Source organism: Ptychodera flava, chromosome 2, assembly GCF_041260155.1.
Source record: "Ptychodera flava strain L36383 chromosome 2, AS_Pfla_20210202, whole genome shotgun sequence".
In the NCBI taxonomy this organism is placed as follows: domain Eukaryota; kingdom Metazoa; phylum Hemichordata; class Enteropneusta; family Ptychoderidae; genus Ptychodera; species Ptychodera flava.
The window spans coordinates 50,152,459-50,172,000 of NC_091929.1; the positions used below are offsets into that span (position 1 = coordinate 50,152,459).

Consider the following 19,542-nt stretch of genomic DNA (forward strand, 5'->3'; position numbering starts at 1 on the left):
ACAAATTGATCTCTGATACACGATAGAATATTTGAATTTTTGTTTTAGTACTCCTATTTCTGAAAACATTATCCAGTTTCTCTGTGTATGAAAAGGGAGTCTAGAATTGGTACTCATTAGACTAATGTATAACTGTTCCTTCACTGTTTTCTCCATTCAATAATACATTCTTCCAATAAGCTTAAAAATGAATAGTCTGTGAACTGGTAATATGTCAGATTCATTTCATATGTGTAGCGCCTTCAGTTGTCAGTCTTGTAGTACTTTCGTTTTTTCAAAAAGTAAGGACAGATATGAAGTTAGCAGCTTGTAGCACAAGTACCAAAAGTAATAGTATTCTCTGAAATTATTTGAAGATTGCTTGTTTACATTTAATGAGGGAAATGGGAAATAGCATCTCGAAATACTTATATTTATGGGCAAAGTTTCCAACAGGGTTTAGTGAGTCTGGTGAAATGTTAAATGACTTTTTACAGCGAACGTCAAAATGAACCGGAGACCAACTTTGATAAGCCCCTATCAATTTCCCTCGTAATCTTCCAATATCCCTTGGAAAACACCAAGGTATTTTGGTTAGTGTTGCCTATAAACAGGCCAATAAACATACAAGGCGCCTGCTGTGTTACTGCCATTCGATCTCCCTTCTATTTCTGGCTCCCTTTCCGGAAGAAACCATTTTGAAGCCCAAAGTGGTTGACAAGAAATGAAATAAAGCATGCGATTTTAAGACCTTTAATTGTAATAATAATTTCAAACTCGATTTTTCACAGAACTTGTTTTGCATTGTTACGTGCGTCGATCCTGTTATCGTGAAGTATTTCCCGTATGCAGTCATGTCACACGACATACTTTACCCAAATTGAATAGTAAATTCCATGAGCTTGCAAAGTAAACAACTGTCAGTGTGAGAGCCCATAAAATTAGAAACATTCGCATGGAACAACTGAGATACAGCCAGTTAGGTTATCTAGTGAAAGACAATGTTGTTGTACTGAGTGAGGCCCTGATTTGACTCTCGGCGGCTGGTGAACTTCTACTCGTGGAAATGCCCAGTTCTACGGTATTTCATTATGACATCGTTCACAGTGCTGAGCAATGCATTTCTGTGTCGATACTGGTTTGGGAAACGCCTGTCAACCATTTTTCTATGATGCTCTTTCTTGCCTAAAATTCCATTGCAAGGCAAATCGATGTCGACAGAAAAAAAAATATGCTCACGATTTTATGATCTGGCATACCTTGATTACATCAGGGTCTCTCTATACAGGCCCTAATGCAGTGCACATACTGATTGACAACCATAGATAAGACAGCAAAACTCAGCCGAAATTTCCAAGATTAACTGACACAGTGTTTTATATCGCTGTTTTAAATCAAACTGATTACACAATCTCTGGATACAGAAATGGTATTTTGGTGAAATTTCAGCATAAAAAAATCCCAAAACTTGACATGAGGACGTCATGTGCCGATCAACAGCATAGTGCACGTGTGAACTGGCATTTATTGACTCATGGACTGTAGAGTGTAGAGAAACTGTCTATGATTGACTGCACGGAAAAGCAGTCTGCATCTTGTGAAAACAACAACATAACAGTGAAAATTGTAATAGTCACCAGTAAAACTCTTCACAGATGAAAGGATAATTGCTTCAAACTAATAAACTTCATGTTCAGAGGATGAAAATTAACATCGCTGTGGTCCGTGAGTGAAAATAAACAATGGCGGACGTAACTGTGTAATGAACTATACTATTAAGGTGACGGGGGTGGGCAGGGTCAAAAGATCAAGAAAGTACTGGGAAAACGTGTCATTTTCCTAACGATACTGTCTCGGGATCTCCAGCGTCCCATTGTTTTGTAATATATAACAAGTATGCCATGAGCTTCGTTGAATACACTGATATCAAACAGCCATAGCTGTAAACTGGCGCAAAATGGTTTGATCCATGCAGAAGCTTGCATAGGGAGTGCGAATGGAGATAGCACAGCAGGCGCAGTGCAGTGTATGTTTACTGACCAAAGTACCTCGGTGCTTTCAAGGGGGTATTGGAAGATTGCCAGGGAAATTGATAGGGGCTTATCAAAGTTGATCTCCGGTTCATTTTGACGTTCGCTGTAAGTCTGGAGAATAGTGACAGCTGACATTGTCTGTAGTCAAGATTTTTATTTCATCACCATTTCTCTCTTACAAAGATATTTACAATAAATTAATTCGCAAAATGGAAATGGGTTTTATTATTTAATGAACTGTATGTAAAAATATTTTGTTACAATGGTGTGTGAAGAAAAGAGTTACCACGATTCTATTCTGATTCAGGCAGTGAAGTTTTGAAAGGATATCAGCCGTTGTACAAATCTGGAAACATGTCCTTTGTAGTTAAGGTATCAGGATTATACCCTTGTCAGAAAAAAATTCCTGAAATGAGCATTCAGTAATACAGCTCTATCTTGTAACTATGGTGTGCTGGTTTTAGTTGCGTTGGTCGCCAAACCTTCCGGGCAAAAAGTATTTTTGTCAGCTCAGATCATAACAGTCACACCCAGTTGTAAAAACTATCATGTCTTGCCATCTGTCCAAATAATTTGAATCTCTCAAACCACCAATTTTCTCTCACGGCCTTTCAACAAGGTGTGTCCATCTTCTAGAAATTTCAGATTAATGCTTGATAATTGTAGTCCTTTTTGTTAAGATTGAATTTCTTGTTTGACCAAAGGCAACATATTTTTGTTGTTTTGCTGTTGAGAGAGTAATGTAATCTTGGAATAGTGGTAACTCTTTGTGACAAAAGTCTTTAACAATTAGCAAGCAGCATTGTCTGTATCCCTTTTACTCAGTTACATTGTAATGTATTGATGTTTATTTCTTACAATTTGTCTGTTGAACTGAGCTTTTCAAGATATTCCCATTAATTTGAATATTTCTTTCACCCACATCACAGGTCTGGACAACCTCGTAGTAATTCTCCAGTTGCAATGGAGAGTGAATCTTCAGATATGCCAATGGCAGATAGTAGTGTACAACAGAAATACAGTAAGTGGTGAAATCCTGTGATTTAGGGTTTAACGTCAACTCTCCTTTTACATTTGTATTCAAACATTGTAATAAATAACAAAATTGCTGCTGTGGGATCATTTTGAAAAATAATGACTTCAATTTTAATGTAGGGATATTGTATCAAATATGCAATGGTCTATCTTGGCAGAAGGCCCTCTGGCTATGGTAGTACATGTGCATATCTGAACTCTTGAATTCGAATCATGAATCTTCAAGAATTTTTTTTAAAGTCTGCCTCATCATACCAATGCATGGAAAGAGTATGTTCATGATCAATAGGTGAAACTCAGAATTCTAACATATCACAGGATAAACAAATCTATGTTGGGAAATGTGCACAGAAATGTGTATTTCAATATGCATTTGCACATGTTTGTCTGTTGGCACAGACATCACACGATTTCTTAGGCTTGTAGAACACCACATGTTGTGTTTATTTCGGACTGAAACTGTTCATCTGGACATTGGAACATAACGGAGAAAGAATTTTGTGTTCAGCGTGGTCTGTTTAATTTTAGACCATCAGTCATTCAAGCGTAATTGTCTTAAGAAAAAGGTCATGAGATTGAAAATTTGTAATTAGATAGGAATCATTCATAATTGTGCAATTTTACCCAAATTTGGATGGAAATTTGTTTGATGATAGACAGATCATGATGCATGTATCATATTCATCTCAGTGGTGCAGAGTTTACTGTTCAAAACACTGCAATCATCAGCATGAATGATATTGCAGCCCTTAAAATTGTTCAATATCAACATGTATATCTCCAATATCAGAATTCACAATGTAGTCTTGATACTCATGCTTTCTTACGTGTTTTCCATAGTGGTAAGCACGGCACCTCCCATTATCCTACGAAGTGTTGAAAACACTGCGGTCAACAAGAGTAGTCTTGAACTTCAACCAGCAACCACAACAATGACAGTAGAAAGGTAAGTTTTGACTGGTCGTACCAATAACCTATCTATGAGATTGTCAACTCTGCAAAATCATGGTGTTTAATCATTTGGAGGAGTGCTTCCATGATTTCACTTGCATACTGACCTTTGAACCCTTAACTCACCGACATCTTGTTAATTTCAAAATTTCTTGACATGTCTGTGTTTCAGCCCAATAGCAGCACATGTAAGACACAAATTTCTTTGAGTAATAGAGAAAATTCTTCAGTCAGGGCATGTGTATTATCTAAGCGGGTAGAGTGATATTAGCCAAAGAATCCATTGATTGTAGAGTTTAAATTACATGAAAGTAGCTCAGGCTATGACCTTTCTCGATATCATGATCACATTTTATGTCGTTTCTTAACATTTTGTATTCAAACTGATTGAAATACCGTTTCTTTTAAAGTCTGTATCTTACACTCAATGTTCAAAATGTCAAAAAGCGCAGCCTTGCAGCACTTGCCAGATTTGGTGATGAGCACCACCAGTATTTGGTTTTGAAATGTCATTTGTTTTGAATTTAATATGATGACCGTGAAAGCATTGATGGTTCTTGTACATCAAAACCCCATTTCAGCGTAACATGATTTCAACAACTGTAGATGTTGTATTTATGTGTTGACTTTCATGAGTTAGTAAAATTATTCAAGCCCTTGCAAGCTTAGATGTTTTTATGTTTACAATTAGATGATTTAATTTTGAAAATTAATTATATGGCATATCTTGATACATCTTTCACACTTTACAGCTCAAAAATGGAAGAAGATGGTTCCACAACGGAAGTAGAACCAAGGCAGGTCTCATCCACAGCAACCACTCCACAAGTAGGTGATTCCAGCATATCACAGGAAAGTAAACCCAGTATTGAGACCAAGGAGGACACAGTGTCAAGTCCAGATGTCTCAAGTACTAGTAGCAGTGAAGAAACCTTGGTTGTAGCGGACTCTGCTTCAACAACGAGTGATGAGAACAAGCCATCAGGGGAATCTAGCAAAGCAACAGATATGGAAACTGCAGGTGAATCAAAAACGCAGATCACCATTGAGGATGTTGGTTCCCATGACAACAGCAAAGAGGAGAATGAAGAAGATGAAGGTGACCTTGACGATAACTTTGAGTGAGTTCATGGCATAACAGAAATCAAATGCATGGCTGAATCTCCTTCATTATGACATGTAGCTTTCATTGTGTTTGTGTTCTAGTTTTAACTTGTCAGTCCACCTCATGTCCATTCTGTCCCTTGATCTGATTGACTCACTGTTATAGAGCCACATCTACTCTCTGATTCAGAACCTCATCTCACATCTTAAGTTTCACAAGTTCCATCCCATATGTCCAAGTAAAATGCATTGTATTTAAGGTGCTTATGCCAAATTGGGGAAAAGTTTAATGTGTCAACTCCATTGTTAAACTTTATGAGACAAAATACAATATTTTTGTGAAAATTAAAGAAGTCACATTTAATATGACTGTGGATCCTTTACTGTTCCTATGTAAAATCATTTTAAGGAATGAATTAGTTTCTTTACAGAAAATAATTATATCAATGGTAATCAAAATTTAGTACAGAATCAGAAAGCCAGCCATTTAGCATTTTTATGATGTGATTTCAGTGCTAAGTGTGAATTCGGTAAAATCTTGATGGGATTTCAAGTCACAACTGCCAAATGTTTCAAGTTTTATACAGAGACAGAAATCTGAATTTTTCATGGTAAAATGCCATACTTTTTACAAAATTTGGTTCAAGCAAAGTTGAATTCCTTTTAGCTCATATCAAGATTCAAAGAAATGTAAGGCTTTCTGATTTTAAGAGACAAGGAAACAAAATTAATGTAAGTTGAAATATAGCAATAAATGATAGTATAATATTGTAAAATAAACTTGGGTAGTTAAAAGATTAAAAATGTATAATTATTTGTCTTGTCTCACATTTCATGTATCCATGTTAATCCGTCCATCTGTCTTCTAACCAACAATAGAATAGACATTTTGCTTTGTTGCATGCTTTGTATATATTATTTTTCTTCTTTTTTCCCCTCTCCATTGTTTTTTGTTTTTTGTCTTTGACTGTTTTGTCACTTGTGGTGGTCGTTGTCTTTTTGATGGCTCCTCGTTCATCTCCCATGTCTGTCTCCTCTTTGTGTCATCTGTGTGTTTCTCCCACTTTCTCCTCGTTTCATTCTTGATCTTCATCTTGGCTGGTGTTTGTGTGTGTGGCTTCATCTTAATAGTTTCCTCTCCTCTAGTGGTCTTATGAAATTCGGTTCTCCTCACAGTAGCTCCTCTAGCCCAGCAACTCCCAAATCATCCAACGGACCCACGGAGGGAAACACAGCCAACAAACAGAGCACCAATGAACCAAGTGGTATGACACCGGAAGAGAAGGCAAGACTGGAAAAAGCAAGGTGACTAGTTTACTTTCAACTCAAATCTTTACTACCTCAAAATTTTATTTAACCTGTTCATCCCTGATTTGCTGTAAACCAGTCTAGAAACACAGTTTATAACAATGGGTTTAGGCCAAACCATGGTAGCATTGAATCAAGGGAAAGGGCAAAAGTCATCATAGCATGGTGCATTCATTGCTCCTGCGTATATTAATGTTTAAAGTCAAAATGTACAGTCTGTTGACACTGTTTGCTGTTATATTTATGTTGTTGATAATGTACAGAATCATCTCTGTGCTTCTCATTAAATTACAACTTCCACATTATAGAGGTTCTGTTATTACTTGAGGATAATATAAATCACTATAGTTTTGTTGTGGTTGATACTATTGTTGTTGCTATTACTGTTAATTGCAGAGCTGAAGCAATAGAGGCCTTAGAACAGTGGAAAACAGCAACACAGCAGAACGGACCAGTATGAACCGTCATAACCGGTTGGATCCGGTTCAGGGTGACTTTGTTCCAAGCAGAATACACTGTGTGCACCTAGCTATACGGAAGAAATATTTCAGGCAATTTGAACTTTTTGAAATGCTGGTGTAAAAAAGAGTGAAAGAATGTAATCAAAGTGTAATTTTACTCATCTCATCGACATGCGGAATAAATCAAGGTTTGTTGTGGACTGTATAATAGGAGCAAGTGACTGTATAATGAACTTAATAAAACTGACCATTGGAATATAGTCTCGCCAAATTTTGCAAGGAAATATTTTTAGTTGAAACAAATAATACTATGTGTTTACATAATTATTGGAGTAACTTTTTTGGGTGGCTATATCGGCACTTCATTCAGAATTTCAAGGCTTCGAAAGAAAAAAGGCATCATTTTGCATAGGCTGGTCTTGTAATAATTTTAGCAAATATATTGAAACATTTACTGAGACTCGTATACATCCCATTGCACACTGAATTTAGTTTTTTATCTGAAAAGAAACAAAAGAATTATTCTGAAAGTACTTTTTTCCTGCAGTTATTTACAACAATTATTATTTCAGAAGAAAAAAATGGAATAAGAAAGGTTGTCTGACATCAGATAAAATTCCTGAGCTGTATAATCTCAGCTTTTTATCAGTGTGAAAAAAATAAACCAAAATAATTGTGATGGAGGAGTTTATTGACAAAATCCTGACAGACTCTTGTACGCATGTTCACAACATAGGTAGAAATGATTGGTATCCATGAAAAGCAATCAATTAGAAAAAAATTTACATACATAAACACAGGGACTAAGCAGTTTATCGAAATATTATATTATTCACAGACAGGAATTTCTCCAGAATGTTTCTCTCCAAGTATTAAAATCTTTATACACCTTTGTCTGGTTTTCTATATTCCAAACCTTTATGCATATAATTTTGTTGGAGACCTGGTTGTTTCTGTTCTTTCCTTTGTACAAGAAACATGTCTAAGAAAGTGTTACTTGCCTGCAGGATGAAAGCAGATATTATCATTGCCTGTGCTGTATTGATGTTCTGAAAATCACACCCTACCTAATTTATAGATATTGAAGGGAATCCACTGATATTTCAGACAAGCAAAATAATTTTGTATTGCAGAGTTTCACCATATTATTATGAAGACACTGGTGCTCATGTATCAAGTTACTCAAACATTGACAGAGAAATTAAGCAAAGCTGTAACCAGACCCTGGATATTTTGTTTCTTTCCTGAGTGCTTAATTACTTGGGTTTGCAAGAAAGAGTTTGAATTGTGACCTTTCTTTTCCACCCATTTCATTTTGTTCATTGTGACTCCAATGTAACTAAAAACACCGCATGATATGAGAGCAAACAATGCTGGACAGCTGCCTGTGGTTCGTCAGGTCAGAATAAAGATAAAAAAATTCTCAGATTGTTTAAATTTTGCAAACTTATTGAGGATAATCAAGAGAATATGATAAATATCAGAGGGTATCTGTGTCAGAGATAAAGGTTAAAGGTTATCATTTAAGTGCCATAAAGGAAAGGTCAAAGGTTATATGACTAGGGTTATGTACAAAGGAAATCGGTGACACTGAAATGTTTTCAGCAGTATATCACATGTGACAAACAAGCCGTGTCATAAATATTTTGTAAAGGTTGTTTTATTCCCACTGTAAAATATCCTTGAGTATTTTAAGAATTTTTTGTGTTGTGTGTTTCTGTGGTTGCTTGTGTACCTTTAAATGTCTGATGTTGCAAAATTAAACAATTTCCAGCCTGTGTCAAGACTCATGGATGAGATTATTTGTGTTCACACACTCATGCAATACAAGGGTAGATCCTCCAATTATAACCAGACACTTTCAACAACATGTCATAGTAAGAGTGCAGATGCCTACCATTCAACAGTTTTGTGTTACAGTGGTTTATAGGAATCAAGGACTCTATCAAACTTACCAGTAATACCAAAGCATCAGGTTGTGTCAAATAGATTTGAAATGCATGTTTATTGATAAGCCCAAACAACAGTGCCTTTTGGAACTCTGAGCTTTGTCTGCCAATGTAAAGTACCAAACATGATAATTTTCAACTGGAAAGTATCACAAGAGTTTTGTCAATTGTTGATGTTCAACTTTCATTAACAAAGGTCATATTGAGAGAAAGACAATTTAGAAAAGTAGATTGATCTAAACAATATTTTCAGTCTGCCCCTTGAATCATGCTGAGTACTCAAAATAAAACTAGTCTGCGGTCTCAATGTGTTTCATTGTGAAGTAAGTATATACAATGCTCAGCTACAGTAAATCTGAAGCTACAGCAGAACAGCAGAGGGGACCAGTATGATAACCGGTTGGATCCGGATCAAGGTGACTTTGTTCCAAGCAGAATACACTGTGAGCACCTAGCTATACGGAAGAAATATTTCAGGCAATTTGAACTTTTTGAATGCTGGTGTAAAAAAGAGTGAAAGAATGTAATCAAAGTGTAATTTTACTCATCTCATTGACATGCGGAATAAATCAAGGTTTGTTGTGGACTGTATAATAGGAGCAAGGACTGTATAATGAACTTTAATAAAACTGACCATTGGAATATAGTCTCGCCAATTTTGCAAGGAAATATTTTTTAGTTGAAACAAATAATACTATATGTTTACATAACTATTGGAGTAAGTTTTTTGGGTGGCTATATCGGCACTTCATTCAGAATTCAAAGCTTCGAAAGAAAAAGGCATCATTTTGCATAGGCTGGTCTTGTAATAATTTTAGCAAATATATTGAAACATTTACTGAGACTCGTATACATCCCATTGCACACTGAATTTAGTTTTTTATCTGAAAAGAAACAAAAGAATAATTCTGAAAGTACTTTTTTCCTGCAGTTATTACAACAATTATTATTTCACAAGAAAAAAAAGGAATAAGAAAGGTTGTCTGACTTCAGATAAAATTCCTGAGCTGTATAATCTCAGCTTTTTATCAGTGTGAAAAACAATAAGCCGAAATAATTGTGATGGAGGAGTTTATTGACAAAATTCCTGACGGACTCTTCTACGGATGTTCACAACATAGGTAGAAGTGATTAGTATCCTTGAACGCAATCAATTAGAAAAAAATACATACATAAACACAGGGACTAAGCAGTTTATCGAAATATTATATTATTCACAGACAGGAATGTCTCCAGAATGTTTTCCCTCCAAGTATTAACATCTTTATACACCTTTGTCTGGTTTTTTATAGTCTAAACCTTTATGCATATGATTTTGTTGGAAAGGTGCTTGTTTCTGTTCTTTCCTTTGTACAAGAAACATGTCAAAGAGAGTGTCACTTGTCTGCAGGATGAAAGCAGTTTTTTTCAGTGTCTGTGCTGTATTGATGTTCTGAAAATCACACCGTACCTAATTTATAGATATTGAAGGGAAGCCACTGATATTTGAGACAAGCAAAATAATTTTGTATTGCAGAGTTTCACTATATTATTATGAAGACACTGGTGCTCATGTATTCAAGTTACTCAAACATTGACAGAGAAATTAAGCAAAGCTATAACCAGACCCTGGATATTTTGTTTCTTTCCTGAGTGGCTTAATTACTTGGTTTTGCAAGAAAGAGTTTGAATTCTGACCTTTGTTCCCACCTAGTTCATTTTGTTCATTGTGACTCCAATGTAACTAAAAACACCGCGTGATATGAGAGCTAACAATGCTGGACAGCTGCCTGTGGTTCGTCAGGTCAGAATAAAGATAAAAAAATGTTCAGGTTGTTTTAATTTTCTGAACTTATTGAGGATAATCAAGAGAATATGATAGTATCAGAGGGTATCTCTGCCAGAGATATAGGTCAAATGTTATCAGTCAAGTGCCATAAATGAAAGGTCAAAGGTTATATGACCAGGGTTATGTACAGAGGAAATCAGTGACACTGAAATGCTTTCAGCAGTATATCACATGTGACAAACAAGCCGTGTCATAAATATTTTGTAAAGGTTGTTTTATTCCCAATGTAAAATATCCTTGAGTATTTAAGAATTTTTTGTGTTGTGTGTTTCTGTGGTTGCTTGTGTACCTTTAAATGTCTGATGTTGCAAAATCAAATAATTTCCAGCCTGTGTCAAGACTCATGGATGATATTATTTGTGTTCACACACTCATGCAATACCTTACAGTGGTTTATAGGAAATCAGGGACTCTACCAATCTTACTAGTAATATTCAAGCATCAGTTATTGTCAAATACATTTGAAATAAATGTTTATTGATGAGCCAGAACAACAGTGCCTTTTGGAACTCTTGAGTTTTGTCTGCCAACGTATAGTACCAAGCATGAGAATTTCTCAACTAGAAACTATCACAAGAGTTTGTGGCGATTGTAGATGTTCGACTTTCATACTCAAAGGTGATATTGAGAGAAAGACATGTTGGAGAAGTAGGTTAATCTAAACAATATTTTCATTTGGCCCCTTGAATCAAGCTAAGTACTTAAAATAAAACTAGTCTACGGTCTCTATGTGCCTCATTGCATGCATTGTGAAGTATACAATGCTCATCTATGGTGTATCTGTAGCTTCTGCAACACAGCAACACCACAGAACAGACCAGTACGATAACCAGTTTGATCGGATCAAGGTGACTTGTTCCCATCGGAATACACTATGTGCACCTAGCTATACGGAAGAAATATTTCAGGCAATTTGAACTTTTTGAATGCTGGTGTAAAAAAGAGTGAAAGAATGTAATCAAACTGTAATTTTACTCATCTCATTGACATCCTGAATAAATCAAGGTTTGTTGTGGACTGTACAATAGGAGCAAGTGACTGTATAAGCTTAAAGAACTTTAATAAACTGACCATTGGAATATAGTCTCGCCACATTTGCAAGGAAATATGTTTTAGTTGAAACAAATAATACTATGTGTTACATAATTATTGGAGTAACTTTTTTGGGTGGCTATATCGGCACTTCATTCAGAATTTGAAAGCTTCGAAAAGATAAGGCATTTTGCATAGGCTGGTCTTGTAATAATTCTAGCAAATATATTGAAACATTTGCTGAGACTCGTATACATCCCATAGCACACTGAATTTAGTTTTTTATCTGAAAAGAAACAAAAGAATTATTCTGAAAGTACTTTTTTCCTGCAGTTATTTACAACAATTATTATTTCACAAGAAAAAATAGGAATAAGGAAGGTTGTCTGACTTCAGATAAAATTCCTGAGCTGTATAATCTCAGATTTTTATCAGTGTGAAAAACAATAAACCCAAATAATTGTGATGGAGGAGTTTATTGACAAAATTCCTGACAGACTCTTGTACGCATGTTCACAACTTAGATAGAAGTGATTGGTATCCATGAAAAGCAATCAATTAGAAAAAAAATTTACATACATAAGCACAGGGACTAAGCAGTTATCAAAATATTATATTATTCACAGACAGCAATTTCTCCAGGATGTTTGTCTCCAAGTATTAAAATCTTTATACACCTTTGTCTGGTTTTCTATATTCCAAACATTTATGTATATAATTTTGTTGGAAACCTGGTTGTTTCTGTTCTTTCCTTTGTACAAGAAAAATGTCAAAGAAAGTGTCACTTGCCTGCAGGATGAAAACAGATATTATCAGTGCCTGTGCTGTATTGACGTTCTGAAAATCACACCGTACCTGATTTATAGATATTGAAAGGAAACCACTGATATTTCAGACAAGCAAAATAATTTTGTATCGCAGAGATTCACCATATTATTATGAAGACACTGGTGCTCATGTATTCAAGTTACTCAAACACTGACAGAGAAATTAAGCAAAGCTATAACCAGACCTGGATATTTTGTTTCTTTTCTGAGTAGCTTATTTACTTGGGTTTGCAAGAAAGAGTTTGAATTCTGACCTTTCTTCCCACCCAGTTCATTTTGTTCATTGTGACTCCAATGTAACTAAAACCACCATGTGATATGAGAGCAAACAATGCTGGACAGCTGCCCTGTGGTTCGTCAGGTCAGAATAAAGATAAAAAAATGCTCAGATTGTTTAAATTTTGCGAACTTATTGAGATAATCAAGAGAATATGATAAATATCAGAGGGTATCTGTACCAGAGATATAGGTCAAAGGTTATCAGTTTAGTGCCATAAATGAAAGGTCAAAGGTTATATGCCAAGGGTTATGTACAAAGGAAATCAGTGACACTGAAATGTTTTCAGCAGTATATCACATATGACAAACAAGCTGTGTCATAAATATTTTGTAAAGGTTGTTTTATTCCCAATGTAAAATATCCTGAGTATTTTAAAAATTATTTGTGTCGTGTGTTTCTGTGGTTGCTTGTGTACCTTTTAATGTCTGATGTTGCAAATTAAACAATTTCCAGCCTGTGTCAAGACTCATGGATGAGATTATTTGTGTTCACGCACTCATGCAATACCAGGGTAGATCCTCCATTATGACCAGGCACTTTCAAGAACATGTGATAATAAGAGTAGAGATACCCAACTATTCAACAGTTTGGTGTTACAGTGGTTTATAGGAAATCAGGGACTCTACCAAACTTACCAGTAATATTCTAGCATCAGTTATTGTCAAGTAGATTTGAAATGCATGTTCATTGATAAGCCCAAACAACAGTGCCTTTTGAAACTCTGAGTTATGTCTGCCAATGTAAAGTACCAAGCATGATAATTTCTCAACTGGAAACTGTCACAAGAGTTTGTTGCGTTTTTTATTTTCAACTTTCACACTCAAAGGTGATATTGTGAGATGGACATAAAGGAGGAGTACATTGATCTGAACAATATTTTCAGTTGGCCCCTTGAATTATGCTGAGTACTCAAAATAAACTAGTCTCCTGTCTTAATGTGTTTCATTGTGAAATAATTGTATGCAATGCCCATCTACGGTATATCTGTAGCTTCAGCATGACAGCAGAACAGACAAGTATGATAACTGGTTTGATCGATCAGGGTGACTTTGTTCCAAGCAGAATACAATGTGTGCACCTAGCTATACGGAAGATATATTTCAGGGAATTTGAACTTTTGAATGCTGGTGTAAAAAAGAGTGAAAGAATGTAATCAAAGTGTAATTTTACTCATCTCATTGGCATCCGGAATAAATCAAGGTTTGTTGTGGTCTGTATAATAGAAGCAAGTGATTGTATAATGAACTTTAATAAAACTGATCATTGGAAAATAGTCTCGCCAAATTTTTGCAAGGAAATATTTTTTAGTTGAAACAAATAATACTATGTGTTTACATAATTATTGGAGTAACTTTTTTGGGTGGCTATATTGGCACTTCATTCAGAATTTCAAAGCTTCGAAAGAAAAAAGGCATCATTTTGCATAGGCTGGTCTTGTAATAATTTTAGCAAATATATTGAAACATTTACTGAGACTCGTATACATCCCATTGTACATTGAATTTGGTTTTTTATCTGAAAAGAAACAAAAGAATTATTCTAAAAGTACTTTTTCCCTGCAGTTATTTACAACAATTATTATTTCAGAAGAAAAATTTGGAATAAGAAAGGTTGTCTGACTTCAGATAAAATTCCTGATCTGTGTAATCTCAGCTTTTTTTCAGCGTGAAAAAATAAAGCAAAATAATTGTGATGGAGGAGTTTATTGACAAAATTCCTGACATACTCTTGTACGCATGTTCACAACATAGGTAGAAGTTATTGGTATCCATGAAAAGCAATCAATTAGGAAAAAAATTACATACATAAACACAGGGACTAAGCAGTTTATTGAAATATTATATTATTCACAGACAGGAATTTCTCCAGAATGTTTCTCTCCAAGTATTAAAATCTTTATACACCTTTGTCTGGTTTTCTATATTCCAAATCTTTATGCATATAATTTTGTTGAAAACCTGGTTGTTTCTGTTCTTTCCTTTGTACAAGAAAAATGTCAAAGAAAGTGTCACTTGCCTGCAGGATGAAAGCAGATATTATCAGTGCCTGTGCTGTATTGATGTTCTGAAAACCACACCGTACCTAATTTATAGATATTGAAGGGAAAGCACTGATATTTCAGACAAGCAAAATAATTTTGTATTGCAGAGTTTCACCATATTAAATTATGAAGATACTGGTGCTCATGTATTCAAGTTACTCAAACATTGACAGAGAAATTAAGCAAAGCTGTAACCAGACCCTGGATATTACGTTTCTTTCCTGAGTAGCTTATTTACTTGGGTTTGCAAGAAAAAATTTGAATTTTGACCTTTTTCTCCCACCCATTTAATTTTGTTCGTTGTGACTCCAGTGTAACTAAAAACACCATGTGATATGAGAGCAAACAATGCTGGACAGCTGCCTATGGTTCGTCAGGTCAGAATAAAGATAAAAAAATGCTAAGATTGTTTTATTTTGCAAACTTGTTGATGATAATCAAGAGAATATGATAAATATCAGAGGGTATCTGTGCCAGAGATATAGGTCAAAGGTTATCAGTCAATTGCCGTAAATGAAAGGTCAAAGGTTATATGACTAGCGTTGTGTACAGAGGAAATCGGTGACACTGAAATGTTTTCAGCAGTATATCACATGTGACAAACAAGCTGTGTCATAAATATTTGTAAAAGTTTTTTTATTCCCAATGTAAAATAACCTTGAGTATTTTAAGAATTTTTGTGTTGTGTGTTTCTGTGGTTGCTTGTGTACCTTGAAATGTCTGATGTTGCAAAATTAAACAATTTCCAGCCTGTGTCAAGACTCATGGATGAGATTATTTGTGTTCATGCACTCATGCAATACCCGGGTAGATCCTCCCATTATGACCAAGCACTTTCAACAACATGTGATAATAAGAGTAGAGATACCCAACCATTCAACAGTTTGGTGTTACAGTGGTATATAGGAAATCAGGGACTCTATCAAACTTACCAGTAATATTCAAGTATCAGTTATTGTCAAATAGATTTGAAATGCATGTTTATAAATAAGCCCAAACAACAGTGCCTTTTGGAACTCTGAGTTTTGTCTGCAAAGGTGAAATCCCAAGCATGTGAAATCTCAACTGGAACTATCACAAGAGTTTGTGGTGATTGATGGTGTTCATCTTCATCATCAAAGGTGATATTGAGAGAAAGACATGTTGGAGAAGTAGATTGATCTAAACAATATTTTCAGTTGGCCCCTTGAATCATGCTGAGTACTCAAATTAAAACTAGTCTGCGGTTTCAATGCGTTTCATTGTGAAGTAAGTGTATACATGCTCATCTACGGTATATCTGTAGCTTCAGCAACACAGCAGAACGGACCAGTATGAACCAGTCATAAACGGTTTGATCCGTTCAGGGTGACTTTGTTCCAAGCAGAATACAATGCACAGTACAATAAATTACCCACAATTCTCTTTGATTTGTATCCATGAAGGTTACTTTTCTAAAAACGTCTTCAGTTCTGCATGTTAGCACTAATGTTAAGCATTAGAATAATTGTTAAATAATATCCAGTAAAAGTACGTTTAGAAATTTCAGCAAAAGTTTCAAAAGAACCATTAAACAACCATAAAAGTCACATTCTGTAGGTACTACAAATGCCATACTTTTTAGGCAGCAAGTTATGACGAACTGAAGGGGTCATTCTCTGAGAAAACTTAGAATGCAAATTTCTTTTGTCATTTCCATTGGAAAAAATCAATATCCTTTTGTTTCAAAAAACAGGTGCAACTGGTCTCCCTACTTTTCATCACATTATTCTGTATGGCTGAAGACACAATCAGTGGAAAATTTTACAAAAATGCTATCTCCTCTCTCAATCTTGCATAATTTTCCAAATCATTTAAAATGAGAATTGAGAAGAATGGTGTTCTTAAAAGTACGTTTTCAGAATTTTTACAACTAGTCTGTGAATTTGTCTACACATGGGAGACCTGGTAGACTTCTCTGGGCAATCTCTGAGGATACAAATCGCTATGAATTATGGGAAATTTACAGTACTGTGCAATGTGTGCACCTAGCTATACGGAAGAATATTTCAGGCAGTTTGAACTTTTTGAATGCTGGTGTAAAAAGAGTGAAAGAATGTAATCAAAGTGTAATTTTACTTATCTCATTGACATGCGGAATAAATCAAGGTTTGTGTGGACTGTATAGGAGCAAGTGACTGTATAATGAACTTTAATAAAACTGACCAATATATAGTCTCGCCAAATTTGCAAGGAAATGCTTTTTAGTTGAAACAAATAATTCTATGTGTTTATATAATTATTGGAGTAACTTTATTGGGTGGCTATATCGGCACTTCATTCAGAATTTCAAAGCTTCGAAAGAAAAAGGCATTTTGCATAGGCTGGTCTTGTAATAATTCTAGCAAATATATTGAAACATTTACTGAGACTCGTATACATCCATTGCACACTGAATTTAGTTTTTTATCTGTAAAAAAACAAAAGAATTATTCTGAAAGTACTTTTTTTCCTGCAGTTATTTACAACAATTATTATTTCAGAAGAAAAAATTTGGAATAAGAAAGGTTGTCTGACTTCAGATAAAATCCTGAGCTGTATAATCTCAGCTTTTTATCAGTGTGAAAAACAATAAACCCAAATAATTGTGATGGAGGAGTTTATTGACAAAATTCCTGACAGACTCTTGTACGCATGTTCACAACATAGGTAGAAATGATTGGTATCCATGAAAAGCAATCAATTAGAAAAAATTTACATACATAAACACAGGGACAAAGCAGTTTATCAAAATATTATATTATTTACAGACAGGAATTTCTCCAGAATGTTTCTCTCCAAGTATTAAAATCTTTATACACCTTTGTCTGGTTTTCTATATTCCAAACCTTTATGCATATAATTTTGTTGGAAACCTGGTTGTTTCTGTTCTTTCCTTTGTACAAGAAAAATGTCAAAGAAAGTGTCACTTGCCTGCAGGATGAAAGCAGATATTATCAGTGCCTGTGCTGTATTGATGTTCTGAAAATCACACCGTACCTAATTTATAGCTATTGGAGGGAAGCCACTGATATTTGAGACAAGCAAAATAATTTGTATTGCAGAGTTTCACCATATTATTATGAAGACACTGGTGCTCATGTATTCAAGTTACTCAAACATTGACAGAGAAATTAAGCAAAGCTATAACCAGACCCTGGATATTTTGTTTCTTTCTGAGTAGCTTATTTACTTGGGTTTGCAAGAAAGAGTTTGAATTCTGACCTTTCTTCCCACCCAGTTCATTTTGTTCATTGTGACTCCAATGTAACTAAAACCACCATGTGATATGAGAGCAAACAATGCTGGACAGCTGCCCTGTGGTTCGTCAGGTCAGAATAAAGATAAAAAAATGCTCAGATTGTTTAAATTTTGCGAACTTATTGAGATAATCAAGAGAATATGATAAATATCAGAGGGTATCTGTACCAGAGATATAGGTCAAAGGTTATCAGTTTAGTGCCATAAATGAAAGGTCAAAGGTTATATGCCAAGGGTTATGTACAAAGGAAATCAGTGACACTGAAATGTTTTCAGCAGTATATCACATATGACAAACAAGCTGTGTCATAAATATTTTGTAAAGGTTGTTTTATTCCCAATGTAAAATATCCTTGAGTATTTTAAAAATTATTTGTGTCGTGTGTTTCTGTGGTTGCTTGTGTACCTTTTAATGTCTGATGTTGCAAAATTAAACAATTTCCAGCCTGTGTCAAGACTCATGGATGAGATTATTTGTTCACGCACTCATGCAATACCAGGGTAGATCCTCCCATTATGACCAGGCACTTTCAAGAACATGTGATAATAAGAGTAGAGATACCCAACTATTCAACAGTTTGGTGTTACAGTGGTTTATAGGAAATCAGGGACTCTACCAAACTTACCAGTAATATTCTAGCATCAGTTATTGTCAAGTAGATTTGAAATGCATGTTCATTGATAAGCCCAAACAACAGTGCCTTTTGAAACTCTGAGTTATGTCTGCCAATGTAAAGTACCAAGCATGATAATTTCTCAACTGGAAACTGTCACAAGAGTTTGTTGCGTTTTTTATTTTCAACTTTCACACTCAAAGGTGATATTGTGAGATGGACATAAAGGAGGAGTACATTGATCTGAACAATATTTTCAGTTGGCCCCTTGAATTATGCTGAGTACTCAAAATATAACTAGTCTCCTGTCTTAATGTGTTCATTGTGAAATAATTGTATGCAATGCCCATCTACGGTATATCTGTAGCTTCAGCATGACAGCAGAACAGACAAGTATGATAACTGGTTTGATCGATCAGGGTGACTTTGTTCCAAGCAGAATACAATGTGTGCACCTAGCTATACGGAAGATATATTTCAGGGAATTTGAACTTTTTGAATGCTGGTGTAAAAAAGAGTGAAAGAATGTAATCAAAGTGTAATTTTACTCATCTCATTGGCATCCGGAATAAATCAAGGTTTGTTGTGGACTGTATAATAGAAGCAAGTGATTGTATAATGAACTTTAATAAAACTGATCATTGGAAAATAGTCTCGCCAAATTTTTGCAAGGAAATATTTTTTAGTTGAAACAAATAATACTATGTGTTTACATAATTATTGGAGTAACTTTTTTGGGTGGCTATATTGGCACTTCATTCAGAATTTCAAAGCTTCGAAAGAAAAAAGGCATCATTTTGCATAGGCTGGTCTTGTAATAATTTTAGCAAATATATTGAAAC

At 34.9% G+C, this 19,542-nt stretch overlaps 1 protein-coding gene across 31 annotated transcripts in view; it reads left to right on the forward strand.

The window, feature by feature from the left end:
* The window catches only part of LOC139123106 (serine/threonine-protein phosphatase 6 regulatory subunit 3-like), a 63,142-nt gene extending 54,493 nt beyond the window's left edge, over positions 1–8,649 (forward strand). For 12 of the 31 annotated variants that reach the window (XM_070689136.1, XM_070689109.1, XM_070689116.1 and 9 more), the window contains 5 exons: positions 2,942–3,033; positions 3,888–3,993; positions 4,751–5,119; positions 6,234–6,407; positions 6,807–8,649. In XM_070689136.1, the coding sequence (XP_070545237.1) occupies positions 2,942–3,033; positions 3,888–3,993; positions 4,751–5,119; positions 6,234–6,407; positions 6,807–6,870 (805 nt within the window). In that variant the 3' untranslated portion in view covers positions 6,871–8,649. The remainder of the gene's footprint in view (positions 1–2,941; positions 3,034–3,887; positions 3,994–4,750; positions 5,120–6,233; positions 6,408–6,806) is intronic. The other 19 variants (XM_070689240.1, XM_070689278.1, XM_070689333.1 and 16 more) reach the window with 2 other exon arrangements.
* Positions 8,650–19,542: the final 10,893 nt, after the last annotated feature.